The sequence below is a fragment of the Macaca thibetana genome, chromosome 1 (genome assembly GCF_024542745.1).
Source record: "Macaca thibetana thibetana isolate TM-01 chromosome 1, ASM2454274v1, whole genome shotgun sequence".
NCBI classification, from domain to species: Eukaryota; Metazoa; Chordata; class Mammalia; order Primates; family Cercopithecidae; genus Macaca; species Macaca thibetana.
The window spans coordinates 93746963-93771223 of record NC_065578.1 but is presented as its reverse complement, the minus strand read 5'-3'; the positions used below and the strand labels follow the sequence as shown (position 1 = coordinate 93771223).

Genomic DNA, 24261 nt, shown 5'->3' with positions numbered 1-24261 from the left:
TTTTGCTCTAACTATACTTAGCATTGCCCCCGCTGCAGGCTCTGAGCCGCCATTCACACCTAAGAGTAGTTGTCCGCATTGAGTGGAAACTCCCTCTGAGTTAAGAAAGCTTCTTCTCTCCCTCTGCGACGGCTTTTAGAATGTTCCTGGTACATCTGACACGGCTGGGTCTAGGAAGCACATTAAGTCCCACATCCACCCGAGTAGTTAGGGTCTCAAGACATTATCCTTTGTTGCAGAAACATCCACAGTAGTGCAGAGATTAGCATCCACTACAAGCGAAAGGCTGGTTTCAGAAACTGTCTCTCTGAGTGATGAAGTTAAGGTGGTAGTGTTGCTTAGGATAAAAAATGGTTATATTAACTACCCTTTATTGAGCCTCTAGGATGAGTCTAATTATTTCATTTTAATCATTACAGTAACTATGTGAAAATAGGTATTATTGATCCTAGTCAGAACTGAATAGAAGCTAAGATAGACTGAGTGACTTCTCCAAAGGTACACAGCTAGTAAACGGCAAAACTGGAATTTAAACTCAGGTCTGCTTGACTTCAGATCCTAGCTCAGAGGCACCATGCTAACAGCCTCCCACAGAGTAAACACCGAGATAAACTCCACTGGAGTAACAGCATGGGTCACATCGTTATGAAACAGGCCATTTGGAATTTGCTCTAAGCAGTCAATGATTTACAGAGTCCAACTACATGCAAAGTACACTGTCAGGTCAGTGAAGGACAAGGCAAATTATGATGAGATCCTTGCCCTGACATTAAAGAGATGACATCAGACTGAATGCCGAGTGAAAATGCAAGTGTTAAAGAGCAACATCAGTAAGCAAGAGATACCACAGGTAACTCATACAGACAACTTACTATGTATCAGATGCTGTTTGAAGCACTTTTTTTAACTCTATTTTTCGATGTAGTAAAAAATACTAGATAACTTATCATCGTTTAAGTGTACATTTCAGCAGAATTAAATACATTCGCATCGTTTTGTAATCATGACCACTATTCATCTCCTGAACTTTTTTGATCATCCCACACTGAAACTCTGTACCCATTAAACCATGACTCCCAATGTCCCCTTTCCCTGAACCTCTCCTGACCACTATTCTGCTTTCTGTTGCTATGTATTTGACTATTCCAGACTCATCACGTAAGTAGAATCACACAATATTTGTCCTTTTGTGTCTGGCTTATTTCACATAGCATAGTGTCTTCAAGTTTCATACACGTTGTAGCACGAATCCAAATTTCATTCTTTTTTAGGAAGGAATTTCCTTTTAAAGAAGGAATTCATCAATGGATAAGGAGATAAATAAAATGTCAAAAATTATATAAACATATGTAAACAAAATGTCATATATGCATTCAACTTTTTAATCATTTATCCTTTGATGGACCTTTGAGTTGTTCTAAACATCTTTATAAGAATTAACTTAGGCCAGGCACAGTGCCTCACACCTCTGATGCCAGCACTTTGGGAGGCCAAGGGGGGCAGATCACGAGGTCAAGAGATCAAGACCATCCTGGCCAACACGGTGAAACTCCGTCTCTCCTAAAAATACAAAAATTAGCTGGGCGTGGGTGGCACGTGCCTGTAGTCCCAGCTACTCAGGAGGCTGAGGCAGGAGAATCGCTTGAACCCAGGAGGCGGAAGTCGAAGTGAGCCGAGATCGCACCACTGCACTCCAGCCTGAGCAACAGAGTGAGACTCTGTCTCAAAAAAAAAAAAAAAAAAAAAAAGGAATTAACTTAACCTGTGAGATGACTGTCATCATTTTCAGATGAAGGAACTGAGGCTGAGCTATACCAAAGAACTGGTCTAATAAGTGGTGAGTTTGAATCCAGAGGCCTCCATAAAGAGCCTGAAGTCTTAACCATTATGCTCTGCTCTCCATATATATACATACATATATATATATATATATATATGGAGAGAGAGAGAGAGATGGAGTCTCACTCTGTCGCTAAGGCTGGAGTGCAATGGCGCAATCTCAGCTCACTGGAATCTCCGACTCCCGGGTTCCAGCAATTCTCCTGCCTCAGCCTCCCAAGTAGTTGGGATTACAGGCACCTACCACCACGCCCGGTTAATTTTTGTATTTTTACTAGAGACAGGGTTTCTTCATGTTGGCCAGGCTGGTCTTGAACTCCTGACCTCATGATCCGCCTGCCTCGGCCTCCAAAAATGCTGGGATTACAGGCGTGAGCCACCGTGCCTGGCCCATCCCTATATTTTTTAAGTGACAGGTATAGATTACTAAACCTGTATGTTGTAAGGATGAGGAAATCCCAGCAGGTCGAATTGAGATAGGAGCTCTTCATGGAGGCTGTGGCCCTGCATCTTAAGAGACATCAAAGATTTAAACAGACAATGGGCTGCAAGAGCCATGGCGTGAAGGGTGGGGCAGGACTTGTCTGAGAGGAAGGTTATGTAAGGGCCTGCAGGACCAGCCATTTCCCAAAGAGAGACCACATGCCAAGCAAAACACCTACTTAAAAAGGAAAGCAAGCAGCTGCCCAACCACCTCCCTACAGACTGCTTGGCAGGAAACAACCTTGTCAAGACTGCTTCCTCAAAATTAGCCACCAGGTACAGTGGATTAAAAGGGTTTTGAAAACTCAATACATATTTTCCCTGAGACCTGTCTATATATTGAACTTTATAATCAAATGACATTTTAAGTGCACTAGAAGGACTGGGAAACATGTCATTTATTTTTAAGTAGCACAGCCTACAGACAGTCCCTGTTTCCTTACTTTATATTTCACTGAATTATGCATCAACATCATATAATCACAATCCATCTTTTCACTCTTTTATCTCCTCAGTAATTCTTTCTGCTGAGGTCGGAGTGGGTGAAGACAACAAGAGCAGTTAAGAATTTGCCTAGAACCACTAGTATTCAAATGGTAGCACTTTGAGGCTTTAGGACTGTCAACTGCTTAAAAGCAAAACCTCTGCCTCCTTTATCTCTGTCTCCCTCTGAGCCTAGCAGAAAGTAGCTGCCCAGTGCTTTGAAAAATATGGTCTCCTGAATGGCATGTGCAAACCAAAAAATATCTGAGACAGGTCTCAATCAATTTTTTTTTTTTTTTTTTTTTTTTGAGATGAAGTCTGACTCTGTTGCCCAAGCTGGAATGCAATGGCACGATCTCGGCTCACTGAAACCTCTGCCTCCCATGTTCAAGCAATTCTCCCTGCCTCAGCCTCCTGAGTAGCTGGGATTATAGGTGCACACCACCATGCCTGGCTAATTTTTGTATTTTTAGTAGAGACAGGGTTTCGCCATGTTGGCCAGGCTGGTCTCAAACTCCTGACCTCAGGTGATCTGCCCGCCTTGGCCTCGCAAACTGCTTGGATTACAGGCGTGAGCCACTGCACCCAGCCAGGTCTCAATCAGTTTAGAGTTTATTTTGCCAAGGTTAAGGACACACACCTGGTAGACAGGTCTGTGTCTTTCTCCAAAGATGATTTTGAGGGCTTCAATATTTAAAGGAGAAAGAGCAGATATTGCAGAAAGAGGAATACATTTTTAAAAGGTGTGGGTAGATAAGAGACAAACGGTTACATTCTTGTGAGTCTTTGATCAGGTCTTCACATGTGAGGGAGTAGAGGAATAGTCACTTATGCATTCATTGAGCTCAGTGAATCTGCATTTTTACATAAGATAAAATAAGCATAGGGCAAGAGGGAGCAATCAGACATGCATTTGTCCCAGGTGAGCAGAGGGATGATCTTGAGTTCTGTCCTTTGACCTTACCTGTGAAGATAAACTATCAATCTACATCATCAGGGTGAAATTTGACAGAACTGTTTTAGAGTAAAGATCTTGGGGTCCACAAGGAATTTCCTAGTAGGGGCAAACTGTGAGGGAGGTATGTAGCTTTTATCGTTGAATGAGAAGCAGATTTGTGTGAAGCAGTTCCCATCTTGACTTTTCCCTTTGGCTTAGTGATTTTGGGGTCCCCAGATTTATTTTCCATTCACACATGAAATCAAAAGACAAGGACTTCTTGGAATGAAGAAGCAGCAAGTCCCTAGTTTGGACTTGGCCACCTGATCGTGTGGTAACAAGCAAAGGCCCTTAATTCCACTATCCAGAACTTTCTTCTTCAATACAAATATTGTCTAGTTTAAACTCATTTCCTAAAGAATATTACATAAATAAGAAAGCGAAAAAGTCATGAGGAGGCCAGGCACGGTGGCTCACACGTGTAATCCTAGCACTTTGGGGTGGTGAGGCAGGTGGATCACCTGAGGCCAGGAGCTAGAGACCAGCCTGGCCAACATGGTGAAACCTCATATCTACTAAAATTACCAAATTAGCTGGGCTTGGTGGCACATGCCTATCATCCCAGCTACCTGGGAGGCTGAGGCACAAGAATCATTTGAACCTGGAAGACAGAGGTTTCTATAAGTCAATATTGTGCCACTGCACTCCAGGCTGGGTGACAGAGCAAGACTGTCTCAAAAAACAACAAAAAAAGTCATGAGGATAGCACATGGTATTAATACATACATGTTTGTATTAAAACCATTTATTGTGTTATCATAAAAAGGAAGTAAAGCTAACCCTTCAAAAAATGGTCACATCTTTAGGATTACACCTTTTTCAATGTGGGTGAAAATATTCTTACGAGGAAGTAGGGAAGTTAATATGGAAAAGGCTATCTATAACATTTAATAATGACAATACATGACAGATTTTTAAATTAGTTTTTGTTTTTTAAATTATGAGTTAAGTAAATCAATTCACATTTAATAACTCAATTTTTAATAGCCCTATAAAGAACATTGGAGTTGACTTCATTTCAAGGTAGTCATGATGGTAAGTGACACTGGAGAACTTGGAGACTTCTACCAGAAGACATGCATTTCAGGGACTTCGGCCAGACTGAGAGGTGTCCGGTGAGTGACGATTTGCCCAGAGATGCAAGCGCTTGCCCTTTATACTTGCAGTGCCTTTCCTTCCCAGTACCTGACACAGTGTCGGCTGGTCAACCCACAGAACAAAGTTCATGCCTTTATTTTAGCTAAACCTCTCTTTACATTCGGTACACTAAAACAGACACATGCACAAACATAAAAGCTACAAAATAAAGGAAGCAAAAACTGATAGAATCGAAAGGAGAAATAGAAAAATCTATTGGAGTGGAGAAATGAACACCATTCTCTCAACAAATTGACAGAACAAATAGAAAGTCATCAAGGATATAGAATTCAACACCATCCACCAGCCAGAACTAATAGACATTTTAACACTCCATTTAACAGAAGAATACATATTTTTTTTCCAAGTATCCATGGCACATTTACTGAGATAGTCTATATCCTGACCCATAAAACAAACCTAAACAAATTAAAAACAATTGAAAACACATAAAGTATGTTCTCCAAAAACAATGGAGTAAAGCTAGAAATGAAAAACATAAAATTAAGAAGAAAATCTCCAAACACTTAGAAACTAAACAACATACGTCTGTGTAATTCATGAGTCAAAGAAGAAATCACATGCACAAACATAAAAACTACAAAATATGGAAAACAAAAACTGACAGAACTGAATGGAGAAACAGACAAATGTATTACAGTGGAAACATTAACACCATAAATAAATAAACACGTTCATAGAACTGAATAAAAATGAGAGTACAACATATCAAAATTTGTAGTACAGAGGTAAGTAAGTACTCAGAAGAAAAAGTTTGTTTTTCCTAATACATGTATCAAATGCATATATTAGAAAAAGGGAGAAGTCTCAAATCAATAATCTAAACTTCTACCTCGAGAACCTAGAAAGAAAATAGAAAAATAAATCCGAAGCAAACAGAAGAAAAGAAATAATAAAGGGCAGAAATCAATAAAATTGAAAACAGAAAAGCAATAGAGAAAAATCAATGAAACAAAAATACTGTTTCTTTTTTTTTTTTTTTTTTTTTGAGACGGAGTCTTGCTCTGTCACCCAGGCTGGAGTGCAGTGGCCGGATCTCAGCTCACTGCAAGCTCCGCCTCCCGGGTTTACGCCGTTCTCCTGCCTCAGCCTCCCGAGTAGCTGGGACTACAGGCGCCCGCCACCTCGCCTGGCTAGTTTTTTTGTATTTTTTAGTAGAGACGGGGTTTCACCGTGTTAGCCGGGATCGTCTCTCAATCTCCTGGCCTCGTGATCCGCCCATCTCGGCCTCCCAAAGTGCTGGGATTACAGGCTTGAGCCACCGCGCCCGGCCAAAAATACTGTTTCTTTAAGAAGATCAATAAAATAGGCAATTCTCTAGCAAGACTGATGAGAAAAGGCACAAATTACAACCCATATTAAGAATGAAACAGGAGATCCGTTACATATTCTACAGACATCAAAGGTAGTGAGAGGTGAAGCCAGCTGGACTTCCCGGGTGGAGTGGGGACTTGGAGAATTTTTCTGTCTAGTTGGTGGATTGTAAACACACCAATCAGTGCTGTGTGTCTAGCTAAAGGATTGTAAATGCACCAATCAGCACTCTATAAAATGGGTCAATCAGCACTCTGTAAAATGGACCAATCAGTGCTCTGTAAAATGGACCAATCCGCATGACGTGGGTGGAGACAAATAAAGGAATAAAAACTGGCCACCCCAGCCAGCAGCGGCAACCCGCTTGGGTCCCCTTCCATGCTGTGGAAGCTTTGTTCTTTCACTCTTCACAATAAATCTTGCTGCTGCTCGCTCTTTGGGTCCATGCCACCTTTAAGAGCTGTAACACTCACTGCAAAGGCCCGCAGCTTCATTCTTGAAGTCAGTGAGATCAAGAACCCAGAAGGAACCAACTCCGGACACATCTTGGTGACCCAAATGGTACTATTGCCAAGTGGTGAGTAGCATCGGACCTCTTTCGCTTGCTATTCTGTCCTGTTTTTCCCTAGAATTTGGGGGCTAAACACCGGCACTTGTCAGCCAGTTAAAAGTGACTAGTGCGGCCACTGGACTAAAGATACGGGTGTCAGGCTTTCTGGGAAAGGGCTTTCTTGACTCTTGGGAGTGTTGGTTTGCCTGGAACCAGCTTCTGCTTTTCCTGTACTTCTAGGCTGAACTGAGGGTCGACAGAGGAAAGCCATTCAACTCCGGGGTCCCGACAAAAAGTTGGTTGACCCTGTAACCATAAGCGGAACTCTCAAAGTCAGGTCACCCCAGTGAGACTTGCCCATCTATCCTATCTATCCTGACCCTTGCCTCCTGGGTCCTAATGCCTGTCAGACAAACTTCCTCTCGCCTCTCTTCTCCAAGGCTAGTCCCACTTCTGAAAACCACTCCCTGTCTCTGGTGCTTTTCTAGTTTCTCCTATAAGAACGATTTCTAGTATAAATTTCAGGAATCTGCTCCCTTCGTTAGGCACCCAGGCTCACCAGTCAGAAAGACATAATATTTGCCCAAAACCCTGTCTGGGGGGTTTCTATCTGGAATTTTAGGATCCCTCCTCAGACTAGCAGGCCTAACAAAAGCTATTCCTGAAGGTAGGATATGGGGAGGCTCAGAAATTATATCCTTCCTATTCATGTGAGAAGTGAGGACAAAAGGCGTCACTCTTCCAACCCTGGAGATTCCTTCCCTCCCTCAGGGTGTGGCCCTCCACTTCATTTTTGGGGCATAACATCTTTATAGGACAGGAGTAAGGTCTCAGTACTAACAGGAGAACACTTAGGACTCTAACAGGTTTTCGAGAATGTGTTGGTAAGGGTCACTAAATCCGACCTTCCTCAGTCCTCTTTGGGGTCTAAGAGGAAAAGTAATGCTTCTGCTGCTGCGTCGGTGAGCGCAACTATTCCGATCGGCAGGGTCCAGGGACTGTTGTGGGTTCTTGGGCAAGAGGGGGATCTGCTGCTGCGTCGCTGAGCACAACTATCCCCTCAGCAGGGTCTAAGGACCGTTCGGGTTCTTGGGCAGGAGGAGTTTCTGCTGCTGCGTGGGTGACCGCAACTATTCCGATCAGCAGGGTCCAGGGACCATTGCAGTTTCTTGGGTGGGGTGAGGGAAAACAAACAAACCAAAACTGTGCGTGGTTTTTTCTTTCAGATGGGAAACACTCAAGCATCAACAGGCTCACCCTTGAAATGCATCCTAAGCCATTGGGACAAATTTGATCCCCAAACCCTGAAAAAGAAGCAACTTTTTTTTTTCTGCACTACAGCCTGCCCCGATATTCTCTCTATTCTAGGGGAAAATGGCCACCTGAGGGAAGTATAAATTACAATACTGTCCTGAAGCTTGACCTTTTCTGTAAGAGGGAAGGCAAATGGAGTGAAACACCTTATGTCCAAGCTTTCTTTTCAATGAAGGAGAATCCATAACTATGCAAAGCTTTCGATTTACATCCCATAGGAGGACCTCTCAGCTTACCCCCATATCCTAGCCACCCTATAGCTCCCCTTGCTACTATTGATAAGCCTCCTCTAATCTCCCCCACCCAGAAAGAAACAAGCAAAGAAATCTCTAAAGGACCACAAAAACCCCCAGGCTATCAGTTATGTCCCCTTCAAGCTGTAGGGGGAGGGGAATTTGGCCCAACCTGGTTACATGTCCCCTTCTCCCTCTCTGTTTTAAAGGCAGATCAAGGCAGACCTGGGGAGGTTTTCGGATGATCCTGATAGGTATACAGATGTCCTACAGAGTCTAGGGCAAACCTTCGATCTCACTTGGAGAGATGTCATGCTATTGTTAGATCAAACCCTGGCCTTTAATGAAAAGAATGTGGATTTAGCTGTAGCCAGAGAGTTTGGAGATACCTGGTGTCTTAGTCAAGTAAATGATAGAATGACAGTCGAAGAAAGGGGCGAATTCCCTACCGGTCAGCAAGCTGTCCCCAGTATGGATCCCCACTGGGACCTCGACTCTGATCATGGGGACTAGAGTCACGAACATCTATTGACCATGTTCTAGAAGGACTAAGGAGAATTAGGAAAAAGCCCATGAATTATTCAATGATGTCCACCATAAGTCAGGGAAAGGAAGAAAATTCTTCTGCCTTCCTTGAGCGGCTACAGGAGGCCTTAAGAAAATATACTCCCCTGTTACCTGACTCACTCGAGGGTCAATTGATCCTAAAAGATAAGTTTATTACCCAATCAGCCACAGATATCAGGAGAAACCTCCAAAAGTGAGCCCTGGGCCCTGAACAAAATCTGGAGGCATTATTATACCTGGCAACCTCGGTGTTCTATAACAGGGACCAAGAGGAACAGGCCGAAAAGGAAAAACGAGATCAGAGAAAGGCTGCAGCCTTAGTCATGGCCCTCAGACAAACAAACCTTGGTGGTTCAAAGAGGACAGAAAATGGAGCAGGCCAATCACCTGGTAGGGCTTGTTATCACTGTGGTTTGCAAGGACACTTTAAAAAAGATTGTCCAACAAGAAACAAGCTGCCCACTTGCCCATGTCCACTATGCCGAGGTAATCACTGTAAGGCACACTGCCCCAGAGGGCAAAGGTTCTCTGGGCCAGAAGCCCCCAACCAGATAATCCAGCAATAGGACTGAGGGTGCCCAGGGCAAGCGCCAGCTCATGTCATCACCCTCACTGAGCTCTGGGTACATTTAACCATTGAGGGTCAGGAAATTGACTTCCTCCTGAACACTGGCACGGCTTTCTCAATGTTAATCTCCTGTCCCGGACAGCTGTCCTCAAGGTCTGTTACCATCAGAGGAATTCTGGGACAGCCTCCTCAGTTGTAATTGGGAGACTTTGCTCTTTTCACATGCCTTTCTTGTTATGCCTGAAAGTCCCACACCCTTATTAGGAAGGGATATATTAACCAAAGCTGGAGCTGTTATCTACATGAATATGGGGGAACAAGTTACCCATTTGTTGTCCCTTGCTTAAGGAGGGAATCAACCCTGAAGTCTGGGCATTGGAAGGACAATTCAGAAGGGCAAAAAATGTCCACCCGGTCCAAATCAGGCTAAAAGACCCCACCACTTTTCATTACCAAAGGCAATATCCCTTAAAGCCTGAAGCTCATAAAGGATTGCAGGATATTGTTAGACATTTAAAAGCTCAAGGCTTAGTAAGAAAATGCAGTAGTCCCTGCAACACCCCAATTCTAGGAGTATAAAAACTGAACGGTCAGTGGAGACTAGTGCAAGATCTTAGACTCATCAATGAGGCAGTACTTCCTCTGTACTCAGCTCTACCCAACCCCTATACCCTGCTCTCTTAAGTACCAGAGGAAGCAGAATGGTTCACTGTTCTGGACCTTAAGGATGCCTTCTTCTGTATTCCCCTGCACTCTGACTCCCAGTTTCTCTTTGCCTTTGAGGATCCCACAGACCACACATCCCAACTTACATGGATGGTCTTGCCCCAAGGGTTTAGGGATATCCCTCATCTGTTTGGTCAGGCACTGGCCCAAGATGTAGACTACTTCTCAAGTCCAGGCACTCTAGTCCTTCAGTATGTGTATGATTTACTTTTGGCTACCAGTTTGGGCGCCTCATGCCAGCAGGCTACTCTAGATGTCTTGAACTTTCTAGCTAATCAAGGGTACAAGGCATCTAAATTGAAGGCCCAACTCTGCCTACAACAAGTCAAATATCTAGGCCTAATCTTAGCCAGAGGAACCAGGGCCCTCGGCAAGGAAGGAATACAGCCTATACTGGTTTATCCTCGCCCTAAGACATTAAAACAGTTGCAGGGATCCCTTGGAATCATCGGCTTTTGCCGAGTATGAATCCCTGGATACAGCGAGATAGCCAGGCCCCGCTATACTCTAATCAAGGAGACCCAGAGGGCAAGTACTCATCTAGTAGAATGGGAACCAGAGGCAGAAACAGCCTTCAAAACCTTAAAGCAGGCCCTAGTACAAGCTCTAGCCTTAAGCCTTCCCACAGGACAAAACTTCTCTTTATACATCACAGAGAGAGCAGGAATAGCTCTTGGAGTCCTTACTCAGACTTGTGGGATACCCCCACAACCAGTGGCATACCTAAGTAAGGAAATTGATATAATAGCAAAAGGCTGGCCTCACTGTTTATGAGTAGTTGTGGTGGTGGCTGTATTAGTATCAGAGGCTATCAAAATAATACAAGGAAAAGATTTCACTGTCTGGACTACTCATGATGTAAATGGCATACTAAGTGCCAAAGGAAGTTTATGGCTATCAGACAACTGCCTGCTCAGATACCAGGCACTACTTCTTGATGGACCAGTGCTTCAAATATGCACGTGTGTGGCCCTCAACCCTGCCACTTTTCTCCCAGATGATGGAGAACTAGTCGAGCATGACTGCCAACAAATTTTAGTCCAGACTTATGCCACCTGAGAGGCTCTCTTAGAAGTCCCCTTAGCTAATCCTGACCTTAACCTATATACTGATGGAAGTTCATTTGTGGAGAATGAGATATGAAAGGCAGGTTATGCCATAGTTAGTGATGTAACAGTACTTGAAAGTAAGCCTCTTCCCCCAGGGACCAGCGCCCAGTTAGCAGAACTAGTGGCACTTACCCAAGCCTTAGAACTGGGAAAGGGAAAAAGAATAAATATGTATACAGAGAGCAGATATGCTTATCTACTCCTACATGCCCATGTTGCAATATGGAAAGAAAGGCAATTCCTAACCTCTGGGGGAACCCCCATTAAATATCACAAGGACACCATGGAGTTACTGTGTGCAGTGCAAAAACCCAAGGAGGTGGTAGTCTTACACTGCTGAAGCCATCAAAAGGGGAAGGAGAGGGGAGAACAACAGCATAAGTGGCTGGCAGAGGCAGAGAAAGACAAATAGAAAGAAAGAGAGAGAAAGAGGAAGAGACAATGATGGAGCCAGAGGGAAAGTCAGAGAGAGAGAAAGAGAGAGACAGAGAAGGAAAGACAGAAAAAGAGAGAGATAGAAGTAGTAAAGAAAAAACAGTGTACCCTATTCCTTTAAAAGCCAGGGTAAATTTCTGTCTACCCAGCCAAAGCATAGTCTTCTTATGTGGAACTTCAACCTATATCTGCCTCCCCACCAACTGGACAGGCACCTGCACCTTAGTTTTCCTAAGTCCCAACATTAATATTGCCCCAGGAAATCAGACCCTATCAGTGCCCCTCAAAGCTCTAGTGCATCAGTGCAGGGCCATACAACTAATACCCCTACTTATAGGTTAGGAATGGCCACTGCTACAGGAACCAGAATAGCAGGTTTGTCCACTTCAGTATCCTACTACCACACACTCTCAAAGGATTTCTCAGACAGTTTGCAAGAAATAACGAAATCTATCCTCACCCTACAATCCCAAATAGACTCTTTGGCAGCAGAGACTCTCCAAAACTGCCAAGGCCTAGGCCTCCTCATTGCTGAAAAATGAGGACTCTGTACCTTCTTAGGGGAAGAATGTTGTTTTTACACTAAGCAGGCAGAGATAGTACGAGATGCCCCCCGGCATTTACAGGAAAAGGCTTCTGAAATCAGACAACGCCTTTGAAACTCTTATACCAGCCTCTGAAGTTGGGTGACGTGGCTTCTCCCCTTTCTAGGTCCCGTGACAGACATCTTGCTATTACTCGCCTTTGGGCCCTGTATTTTTAACCTCCTTGTCAAACTTGTTTCCTCTAGGATCGAGACCATCAAACTACAGATGGTCTTACAAATGGAACCCCAAATGAGCTCAACTAACAACTTATACTGAGGACCCCTGTACTGACCTGCTGTCCCTTTGACTGGCCTAAAAAGTTCCCCTCTGGAGGACACTACAACTGCAGAGCCCTTTCTTTGCCCCTATCCAGCAGGAAGTAGCTAGAGCAGTCATCGCTCAATTCCCAACAGCAGTTGGGGTGTCCTGTTTAGAGGGGGGATTGAGAGGTGAAGCCAGCTGAACTTCCTGGGTTGAGTGAGGACTTGGACAACTTTTCTGTCTAGCTAGAGGACTGTAAATGCACCAATCAGCACTCTGAGTCTAGCTAAAGGATTGTAAATGTACCAATCAGCACTCTGTAAAAACACATCAATCAGTGCTCTGTGTCTAGCTAAAGGATTGTAAATGCACCAGTCGGCACTCTGTAAAATGGACCAATCAGCACTCTGTAAAATGGACCAATCAGCAGGACGTGGGTAGGGACAAATAAGGGAATAAAAGGTGGCCACCTTAGCCAGCAGCAGCAACCTGCTCAGGTCCCCTTCCATGCTGGGAAGCTTTGTTCTTTTGCTCTTCACAATAAATCTTGCTGCTGCTCACTCTTCGTGTCCATGCCACCTTTAAGAGCTATAACACTCACCATGAAGGTCTGCGGCTTTATTCTTGAAGTCAGCGAGACCAAGCACCCACCAGAAGGAACCAACTCTGGATGCAGTAGTATTCTCTGATTATTTAAAAGTCTATACGCATATTAACAAGTCTACATATGTAAATTTGACAAATTAGATGAAATGGACCAATTCCTCAGAAAATACAAACTACCACAAATTACTTATATGAAATCGATAATTCAGATTTGTAACTATGAAGGAAATTGAATTTGTAATCTTAAAACTCCTAAAAATGAAATCTCCACATCCAGATGGTTTCACTGGAGAACTTTACCAAACATTTAAAAAAAGAATTAACACCAATTCTATACAATCTTTTCCAGAAAATAGAAGAGGCATGAATATTTCCCAATTCATTTTAGGAGGTTAGTATTGTCTTACTACCAAAACCAGGTGAAGACGGTGCAAAAAGAAAACTAAAGATCAATATCCCTCATGATATAAACACAAAAATCCTTAACAAAGTATTAGCAAATTGAATTCAGCATATAATTATATTCTCTGACCAAGAGAGATTTATACCAGGGTTGCAAGGCTGATGCAGTTTTTGAAAATCAATCAGTGTAATTCATCCCATTAACAGGCTAAAAATGAAGAGCCACATGCATATCAATCGATGCAGAAAAAACATTTGACAAAATCAGCAGCCATTCATCATAAAAACTCAGAAAAATAAGACTAGAAGATAATTTCCCTAGCATGACAAAGAGCATCTACAAAAAAAAAAACCCTACAGCTAACGTTATACTTGGTAAAACATGAAGCTTTTCTCCTAAGATCAGAAATAAGGCAAATATGCCCACCTTCACCAATCTTACTCAAAATAGTGGCAAAAGTTAATAAGAAATAAGGCAAGGAAAGAAAATTTAAAAGCATTCAAATAAGGAAGACATAAATAAAACTATTTCTGTTTTTAAATTACATGATTGTCTACATAGAAAGTGAAAAGTAATCAACAAAAATACTCCAAGAAATAAACGAGTTCAGCAAGTTTGCAGGATACAAAATAAATACACAAAAATCAACTGTATTTTTATATACTAGCAATAAACACAGGGACACAGAAATGAAAAATACTTGTACTATTTATAAATTGCTCAATAAAAATGAACTACTTAAGGTATAAATTTAACAAAACATAAACAAGATCCTTTATGTTCCCAAAACTAAACAATGTTAATAAAAAATATCAAAGAAGATCTAAAGAAATGGCAAAACAGATCTGTTTCAGCCCCTCTGAGCCAGAGGGCTCTTGCACAGTTCCTGGACTTCACCAGGCCTGAGTGCATGCCCTTGGCTTTGTTTATAAACATTTGGAGGTATTTTTGAGGCAATTTGATGTAGTTCCATGGTTTTCAACTCACAAGTCCCTGAAGTCCCTGTTAAAAATGCACATTCTTCCAAGATTGCTGAATAGGAACAGCTCCAGTCTTCAGGTCCCAGGGTGATCAACATAGAAGACAGGTGATTTCTGCATTGCCAACTGAGGTACCAGGTTCATCTCACTGCGACTGGTTGGACAGTGGGCAAGCCAAAGCAGAGCAGCGCATCGCCTCACCCGGGATGTGCAAGGGGTCAGGGGATTTCCTTTTCCTATCCAAGGGAAGCCGTGATGACAGATGGTACCTGGAAAATTGGACACTTCCGCCCAAATACTGAGCTTTTCCAAGGGTCTTAGCAAACGGCACACCAGGAGATTATATCCTGTGCCTGGCTTCGTGGGTCGCATGCCCACCGAGCCTTGCTCACTGCTACTGCAGCAGTCTGAGATCAACCTGTGAGGCAGCAGCCTGGCAGGGGGAGGGGCGTCCATCATTGCTGAGACTTGAGTAGGTAAACAAAGCAGCCCAGGAAGCTCAAACTGGGTGGAATCCACTGCAGCTCAACCAGGCCTGCTGCCTCTGTAGGCTCCACCTCTGGGGCAGGGCATAGCTGAATAAAAGGCAGTAGAAACTTCTGCAGACTTAAACATCCCTGTCTGACAGCTCTGAAGAGAGCAGTGGTTCTCCCACCGCAGTGTTTGAGCTTGGAGAATGGACAGACAGCCTCCTCAAGTGGGTCCCTGACCCCATGTAGCCTAACTGGGAGCCAACTCCCAGTAGGGGCCGACTGACACCTCATACAGGTGGGTGCCCCTCTGGGATGAAGCTTCCAGAGGAAAGATCTGGCAGCAATATTTGCTGTTCTGCAATATTTGCTGTTCTGCAGTCTCTCCTGGTGATACCCAGGAAAACAGGGTCTGCGGTGGACCTCCAGCAAACTCCAACAGACCTGCAGCTGAGGGACCTGACTGTTAGAAGAAAAACTAACAAGCAGAAAGGAATAGCATCAACATCAACCAAAAGGACATCCACATCAAAACCCGATCTGTAGGTCACCAACATCAAACACCAAAAGTAGATAAAACCACAAAGATGGGGAGAAACCAGAGCAGGAAAGCTGAAAATTCTAAAAACCAGAGCGCCTCTTCTCCTCCAAAGGATTGCAGCTCCTCTCCAGCAACAGAACAAAGCTGCATGGAGAAAGACTTTGGTGAGCTGACAGAAGAAGGCTTCAGAAGGTCAGTAATAACAAACTCCTCCGAGCTAAAGGAGGATGTTCAAACCCATTGAAAGGAAGCTAAAAATCTTGAAAAAAGATTAGATGAATGGCTAACTAGAATTAGCAATGTAGAGAAGACCTTAAATGACCTGATGGAGCTGAAAACTATGGCACAAGAACTGCACGACAGATGCACAAGTTTCAATAGCCAATTCGATCAAGTGGAAGAAAGGGTATCAATGATTGAAGATCAAATCAATGAAATAAAGCAAGAAGAGAAGTTTAGAGAAAAACGAGTAAAAAGAAATGAACAAAACCTCCAAGAAATATGGGACTATGTGAAAAGACCAAATCCACGTTTGACTGGTGTACCTGAAAGTGACGGGGAGAATGTAACCAAGCTGGAAAACACTCTTCAGGATATTATCCAGGAGAACTTCCCCAACCTAGCAAGGCAAGCCAATATTCAAATTCAGGAAGTACAGAGAACACCACAAAGATACTCCTCAAGAAGAGCAACCCCAAAACACGTAATTGTCAGATTCAACAAGGTTGAAATGAAGGAAAAAATGTTAAGGGCAGCCAGAGAGAAAGGTCGGGTTACCCACAAAGGGAAGCCCATCAGACTAACAGTGGATCTCTCTGCAGAAACTCTACAAGCCAGAAGAAGTGGGGGCCAATATTCAACATTCTTACAGAGAAGAATTTTAAACCCAGAATTTCATATCCAGCCAAACTAAGTTTCATAAGTGAAGGAGAAAAAAAATCCTTTACAGACAAGCAAATGCTGAGAGATTTTATGACCACCAGGCCTGCCTTACAAGAGCTCCTGAAAGAAGCACTAAACATGGAAAGGAACAACCAGTACCAGCTATTGAAAAAACATGCCAACTTGTAAAGACCATCGATGCTAGGAAGAAACTGCACCAACTAACAGGCAAAATAACCAGCTAACATCATAATGACAGGATCAAATTCACACATAACAATATTAACCTTAAATGTAAATGGGCTATATGCCCCAATTAAAACACACAGACTGGTAAATTGGATGAAGAGTCAAGACCTATCAGTGTGTTGTATTCAGGAAAACCATCTCACGTGCAGAGATACACATAGGCTCAAAATAAAGGGATGGAGGAAGATCTACCAAGCAAGTGGAAAGCCCAAAAAAAGCAGGGGTTACAATCCTATTCTCTGATAAAACAGACCTTAAACCAACAAAGTTCAAAAGAGACAAAGAAGGCCATTACATAATGGTAAAGGGATCAATTCAGCAAGAAGAGCTAACTATCCTAAATATACATGCACCCAATACAGGAGCACCGAGATTCATAAAGCAAGTCCTTAGAGACCTAAAAAGAGACTTAGACTCCCACACAATAATTATGGGAGACTTTAACACTCCACTGTAAACATTAGACAGATCAACGAGACAGAAGGTTAACAAGTATATCCAGGACTTGAACTCAGCTCTGCACCAAGCAGACCTAATAGACATCTACAGAACTCTCTGCCCCAAATCAACAGAATATACATTCTGTTGTACAGAATATACATACTCAGGATTAAGAAAGTCACTCAAAACCGCACAACTACATGGAAACTGAACAACCTGCTCCTGAATGACTACTGGGCAAATAACAGAATGAAGGCAAAAATAAAGATGGTCTTTGAAACCAATGAGAACAAAGACACAACGTACCAGAATCTCCAGGACACATTTAAAGCAACGTGTAGAGGGAAATTTATAGCACTAAATGCCCCAAGAGAAAGCAGGAAAGATCTAAAATTGACACCTAACATCACAATTAAAACAACTAGAGAAGCAAGAGCAAACAAATTCAAAAGCTAGGAGAAGGCAAGAAATAACCAAGATCAGAGCAGAACTGAAGAAGACAGAGACACAAAAAAACCCTTAAAAAAATCAATGAATCTGGGAGCTGGTTTTTTGAAAAGCTCAACAAAATTGATAGACCACTAGCAAGACTAATAAAGAAGAAAAGAGAGAAGAATCAAATAGACACAATAAGAAATGATAAAGGGGATAGGGCCGGGCGCGGTAGCTCAAGCCTGTAATCCCAGCACTTTGGGAGGCCGAGACGGGCGGATCACGAAGTCAGGAGATCGAGACCATCCTGGCTAACACAGTGAAACCCCGTCTCTACTAAAAAATACAAAAAAAAAACTAGCCGGGCGAGGTGGCGGGCGCCTGTAGTCCCGGCTACTCGGGAGGCTGAGGCAGAAGAATGGCGGGAACCCGGGAGGCGGAGCTTGCAGTGAGCTGAGATCCGGCCACAGCACTCCAGCCTGGGTGACAGAGCGAGACTCCGTCTCAAAAAAAAAAAAAAAAAAAAAAAAAAAAAATGATAAAGGGGATATCATCACCGATCCCACGTAAATACAAATTACCATCAGATAATACTACAAACATCTCTATGCAAATAAACTAGAAAATCTAGAAGAAATGGATAAATTCCTGGACACATACACCCTCCCAAGACTAAACCAGGAAAAAGGTGAATCCTTGAATAGATCAATAATAGGCTCTGAAATTGAGGCAATAATTAATAGCCTACCAACCAAAAAATGTTCAGGACCAGATGGATTCATAGCCAAATTCTACCAGACGTACAAAGAGGAGCTGATACCATTCCTTCTAAAACTATTGCAATCAATAGAAAAAGAGGGAATCCTCTCTGACTCATTTTATGAGGCCAACATCATCCTGATACCAAAGTCTGGCAGAGACACAACAAAAAAAGAGAACTTTGGACCAATATCCTAGATGAACATTGATGCGAAAATCCTCAGTAAAATAGTGGCAAACCAAATCCAGCAACACATCAAAAAGCTTATCCAGCACTATTAAGTTGGCTTTATCCGTGAGATGCAAGGCTGGTTCAACATACCACAAATCAGTAAACATAATCCATCACATAAACAGAACCAATGACAAAAACCATATGATTATCTCAATAGGTGCATAAAAGGCCTTCAACAAAATTCAACAGCCCTTCATGCTAAAAACTCTCAATTAATTCGGTATTGATGGAACATATCTCAAAATAATAAGAGCTACTTATGTCAAACCCACAGCCAATATCATACTGAATGGGCAAAAACTGGAAGCATTCCCTTTGAAAACTGGCACAAGACAGGGATGCCCTCTCTCACCAATCCTATTCAACATAGTGTTGGAAGTTCTGGCCAGGGCAATCAGGCAGGAAAAAGAAATAAAGGGCATTCAATTAGGAAAAGAAGAAGTCAAAATGTCCCTGTTTGCAGATGACATGATTGTATATTTAGAAAACCCCGTCGTCTCAGCCCAAAATCTCCTTAAGCTGATAAGCAACTTCAGCAAAGTCTCAGGATAGAAAATCAATGTGCAAAAATCACAAGCATTCTTACACACCAATAACAAACAGAAAGCTAAATCATGAGTGAACTCCCATTCACAGTGGCTACAAAGAAAATAAAATACCTAGGAATCCAACTTACGAGGGATGTGAAGGACCTCTTCAAGGAGGACTACAAACCACTGCTCAACGAAATAAAAGAGGACATAAACAAGTGGAAGAACATTCCATGCTCATGGATAGGAAGAATCAATATAGTGAAAATGGCCACACGGCCCAAGGTAATTTATAGATTCAATGCCATCCCCATCAAGCAATCAATGACTTTCTTCACAAAGTTGGAAATAACTACTTTAAAGTTCATATGGAACCAGAAAAGAACCTGCATTGCCAAGACAATCCTAAGCAAAAAGAACAAAGCTGGAGGCATCACGCTACCTGATTTCAAACTATACTACAAGTCTACAGTAACCAAAACAGCATGGTACTGGTACAAAAACAGAGATATAGACCAATGGAACAGAACAGAGGACTCAGAAATAACACCACACATCTACAACCATCTGATCTTTGACAAACGTGACAAAAACAAGAAATGGGGAAAGCATTCCCTATTTAATAAATGGTGCTGGGAAAACTGGCTAGCCATACGTAGAAAGCTGAAACTCGATCCCTTCCTTACACTTTATACAAAAATTAATTCAAGATGGGTTAAAGACTTAAATGTTAGACCTAAAACCATAAAAACCCTAGAAGAAAACCTAGGCAATATCATTCAGGACATAGGTATAGACAAGGACTTCATGACTAAAACACCAAAAGCAATGGCAATAAAAGTCAAAATAGACAAATGGGATCTAATTAAACTAAAGAGCTTCTGCATAGCAAAAGAAATGACCATCAGAGTTAACAGGCAACCTACAGAATGGGAGAAAATTTTTGCAATCTACCCATCCGACAAAAGGCTAATATCTGGAATCTACAAAGAACTTAAACAAATTTACAAGAAGCAAATAAACAAGCCCATCAAAAAGTGGGCAAAGGATATGAACAGACACTTCTCAAAAGAAGACATTTATGCAGCCAACAAATACATGAAAAAATGCTCATCATCACTGGTCATCAAAGAAATGCAAATCAAAACCACAATGAGATACCATCTCACACCAGTTAGAATGGCGATCATTAAAAAGTCAGGAAACAACAGGTGCTGGAGAGGATATGGAGAAATAGGAACGCTTTTACACTGTTGGTGGGACTGTAAACTAGTTCAACCATTGTGGAAGACAGTGTGGTGATTCCTCAAGGATCTGGAACTAGAAATACCATTTGACCCAGCCATCCCATTACTGGGTATATACCCAAAGGATTATAAATCATGCTACTCTAAAGACACGTGCACACGTATGTTTACTGCAGCACTATTCACAATAGCAAAGCCTTGGAACCAGCCCAAATGTCTATCAATGATAGACTGGATAAAGAAAATGTGGCACATACATACCATGGAATACTATGCAGCCATAAAAAAGGATGAATTCAAGTTCTTTGCAGGGACATGGATGCAGTTGGAAACCATCATTCTGAGCAAACTATCACAAGGACAGAAAACCAAACACCACATGTTCTCATTAATATGTGGGAATTGAACAATGAGAACACTTGGACACAGGGCAGGGAACATTACACCCCGGGGCCTGTCATGGGGTGAGGGGCTGGGGGAAGGATAGCATTAGGAGTAATACCTAATGTAAATGACAAGTTAATGGGTGCAGCAAAACAACATGGTACATGTATACCTATGTAACAAACTTGCGCGTTGTTCACATGTACCCTGGAACTTAAAGTATTTTAAAAAGAAGAGCAATGGCAAAACATAGTGTGTTCATGGATTGGTAGACAACTTAATAAAGATATTGATTTTCCCTATATTAATATACAAGTGTAATGTAATTCCTATCATGGTAAGATGTTTTTGTTGATAGATGTTTTGTTGATAGAGGCAAGGTTATCCTAAAATGTGTATAGAAAGGTAAAGAAAGTTGCATAGCTAAAATTACTTTGAAAAAGAAAAATAAAGTGAAAGGGCTGGGCGCAGTGGCTCATGCCTATAAACCCAACACTTTGGGAGGCCAAGGTGGGTGGATCACAAGGTCAGGCGTTCAAGACCAGCCTGGCCAACATAGTGAAACCCTGTCTCTACTAAAAATACAAAAAATTAGTCACACATGGTGGTGGGTGCCTGTAATCCCAGCTACTCGGGAGGCTGAGGCAGCTTGAACCAGGAAGGCGAAGGTTGCAGTGAGCCGAGATCGGGCCACTGCACTCCAGCCTAGGCAACAGTGAGAGACTCTGTCTCAAAACCTAACTAAATAAATAAATAAATAAAGTGAAAAGATTCAGTTTACCTGATTTCAAGACTTAGTATAGAGCTAGAGTAATCAAACCTGTATTGTATTGGTAGAGAGACAGACACATAGATTAAGGAAACAGGATAGAGAACTCAGAAATACCCCCACAAAATAAGCCCAACTGGTTTTTGACAGATGTACAAAAGCAATTCAATGGAGGAAAGATAGCCTTTCAATAAATGGGGCTGGAGCAACTGGATAGACATACATAGGCAGGAAAAACAAAACCACACCTTGTCCTACATACCACATTGTATACAAAAATTAACTCAAAATGGATCATTAACTTACCATGTATAAAATTATACAACTTATAGAAAAAAAGCAAGAGGAAAATTTTGGAGTTTAGAGCCGGGCAAAGAGTTCTCAGACTTGACACTAAAAAGACAATCATAAAAGAAAAAACTGATACGTTGGACTTTATCAAAATTATAAACTTTTGATCTGCAAAAATATCACATTAAGAGGAAAGACAAGCTACATAGTGAGAGAAAGTATATGCAAATCAGATATCTGAAAAAGCACTAATATATAGAATATGTAAAGAAAAAACTCAACAGTGAAAAAAAAACCAATTCAATTAGAAGATGGGAAAAATACATGAAAAGACATTTCACCAAAGAAGATACACAGATGGAAATAAACACATGAAAATATTTTCAACATTATTAGCCATTAGGAAAATGTAAATTTAGACAACAATGAGGTACTACTACATACCTATCAAAATGGCTAATATAAAAAATAGTGACAAGACCAAGTGCTAGCAAGGATGCAGAGAAACTTAATTACTCATACATTGCTGGTGGTGATGTAAAATGGTACAGTCACTTCGGAAAACAGTTTGGCAATGTTTTAAAATATGAATCATGCAATTATCATACAACCCACCAGTTGCACTACTGGGCATTTATCCAAGAAAAATAAAAACTTACATTCCCATAAAAGCCTATTCAAAAATATTAGTAGCAGCTATATTTGCAGTAACCTCAAACTAAAAGCAATCCAGATATCTTTCAAAGGGTGAATGTTGAACAAATTGTGGTACATCAATACCATGAAACACTACTCAGCCATGAAAAAGATTGAACTATTTATACACTCAACAACCTGGATGAATCTCTAGAGAATTATGCTGAGTGAAAAAATATAATCCTAAAAGGGGGGGCGGGCCCGTACGCCGATTCTATATGGGCGCCGGCGCGGAGCGCCGCGGGGCAGCGCAGGGTAGCCATGGCGGAGCTGCAGCAGCTGCGGGTGCAGGAGGCGGTGGACTCCATGGTGAAGAGTCTGGAAAGAGAGAACATCCGGAAGATGCAGGGTCTCATGTTCCGATGCAGCGCCAGCTGTTGTGAGGACAGCCAGGCCTCCATGAAGCAGGTGCACCAGTGCATCGAGCGCTGCCATGTGCCTCTGGCTCAAGCCCAGGCTTTGGTCACCAGTGAGTTGGAGAAGTTCCAGGACCGCCTGGCCCGGTGCACCATGCATTGCAACGACAAAGCCAAAGATTCAGTAGATGCTGGGAGTAAGGAGCTTCAGGTGAAGCAGCAGCTGGACAGTTGTGTGACCAAGTGTGTGGATGACCACATGCACCTCATCCCAACTATGACCAAGAAGATGAAGGAGGCTCTCTTATCCATTGGGAAATAAAAGTCTTTGCCAGTGGCCATCGGGGCTGAGGGCAATAATATATTTTTTATAAGGAATTGGGATTTTAGTCTTTTAAGCAAGGTTTACAAATGAAGAAATGAAGGATGGCCACAAGTGTAAGGCATATGTCACTTGCCTCTGGACACTGGTTATTTTATGTTTCAGTCCTAAAAAAAATGAAATGGAAAAAAGTGGTGCTAAATCGGGTCAGAGATTACAAGAGTTTTAGAGCTTATTATTTCCTGTGGCCAGCGCTTGTCCTGGCAATAAGGCTCTCCCCTGTAACAAGCCAGAGCCTTCCAAGGTACCAGACTCTTCTTACTGCACAGGTAGTAACAGGCTGGCAGGTTAGAGTTGGTGGAGTCTGAGAAGAAATATTTTCTCTTTTTGCCAACATCCTGTTTACCAGAAGTGTCACCATACCATTTTCCATAACTGAAACAAAATCAATGAGTCACTAACTTAGAAGGGAAAGAAAGTTTTCTGGGTCTTTGTTTTGTAGGTTTTGGGTAATTTATACAAGGACATACAAGTTGATCTTAAGATGTGGAATTGGGAGGGAGACTAGTTTGGATAAGAACTTTGAAAGGTTCCTTGTGGATCCCCATTTCTGGTCATCAAGATGTGGATGTATGTTTCTTAAAGTTATTACATGCTGCATCTTTCAGCCATGGAGACACCATGCAGAAACATGCAAAGACAGGACAATGATGACACACTAATTATGGGAAGCAGAATTACTGGCTGATGGCCCCTGAGGCTGTGTATAGCAAAATGACAGGACAATCCTGCAGTAACACTTTTCCCTTGAAGAGAAGGGGGTTTTGATTGTGATATATACTAGTATCTAGGAATGAACAGTAAAAGAGGAGCAGTTGGCTACTTTTTATTATAACAGAGTAATGAAGTACTGGATTTGGAAAAACCTGGTTTTATTAGAACAGATGGAATGAAAGCCTAAACCTAACATTGCCTACTTAGCCCCCTGAATTAACAGAGCCCAATTGAGACAAACCCCTGACAATAGGAATTCAAGGGAGAAAA

At 42.2% G+C, this 24261-nt stretch overlaps 1 protein-coding gene across 1 annotated transcript in view; it reads left to right on the top strand.

The window, feature by feature from the left end:
* The window catches only part of LOC126947599 (protein FAM136A-like), a 151197-nt gene extending 127924 nt beyond the window's left edge, over nt 1–23273 (top strand). The window contains exon 2 of the mRNA XM_050778398.1: nt 22770–23273. Within this exon, the coding sequence (XP_050634355.1) occupies nt 22801–23217 (417 nt within the window). The 5' untranslated portion in view covers nt 22770–22800 and the 3' untranslated portion in view covers nt 23218–23273. The remainder of the gene's footprint in view (nt 1–22769) is intronic.
* The last annotated feature ends 988 nt before the right edge of the window (nt 23274–24261 follow it).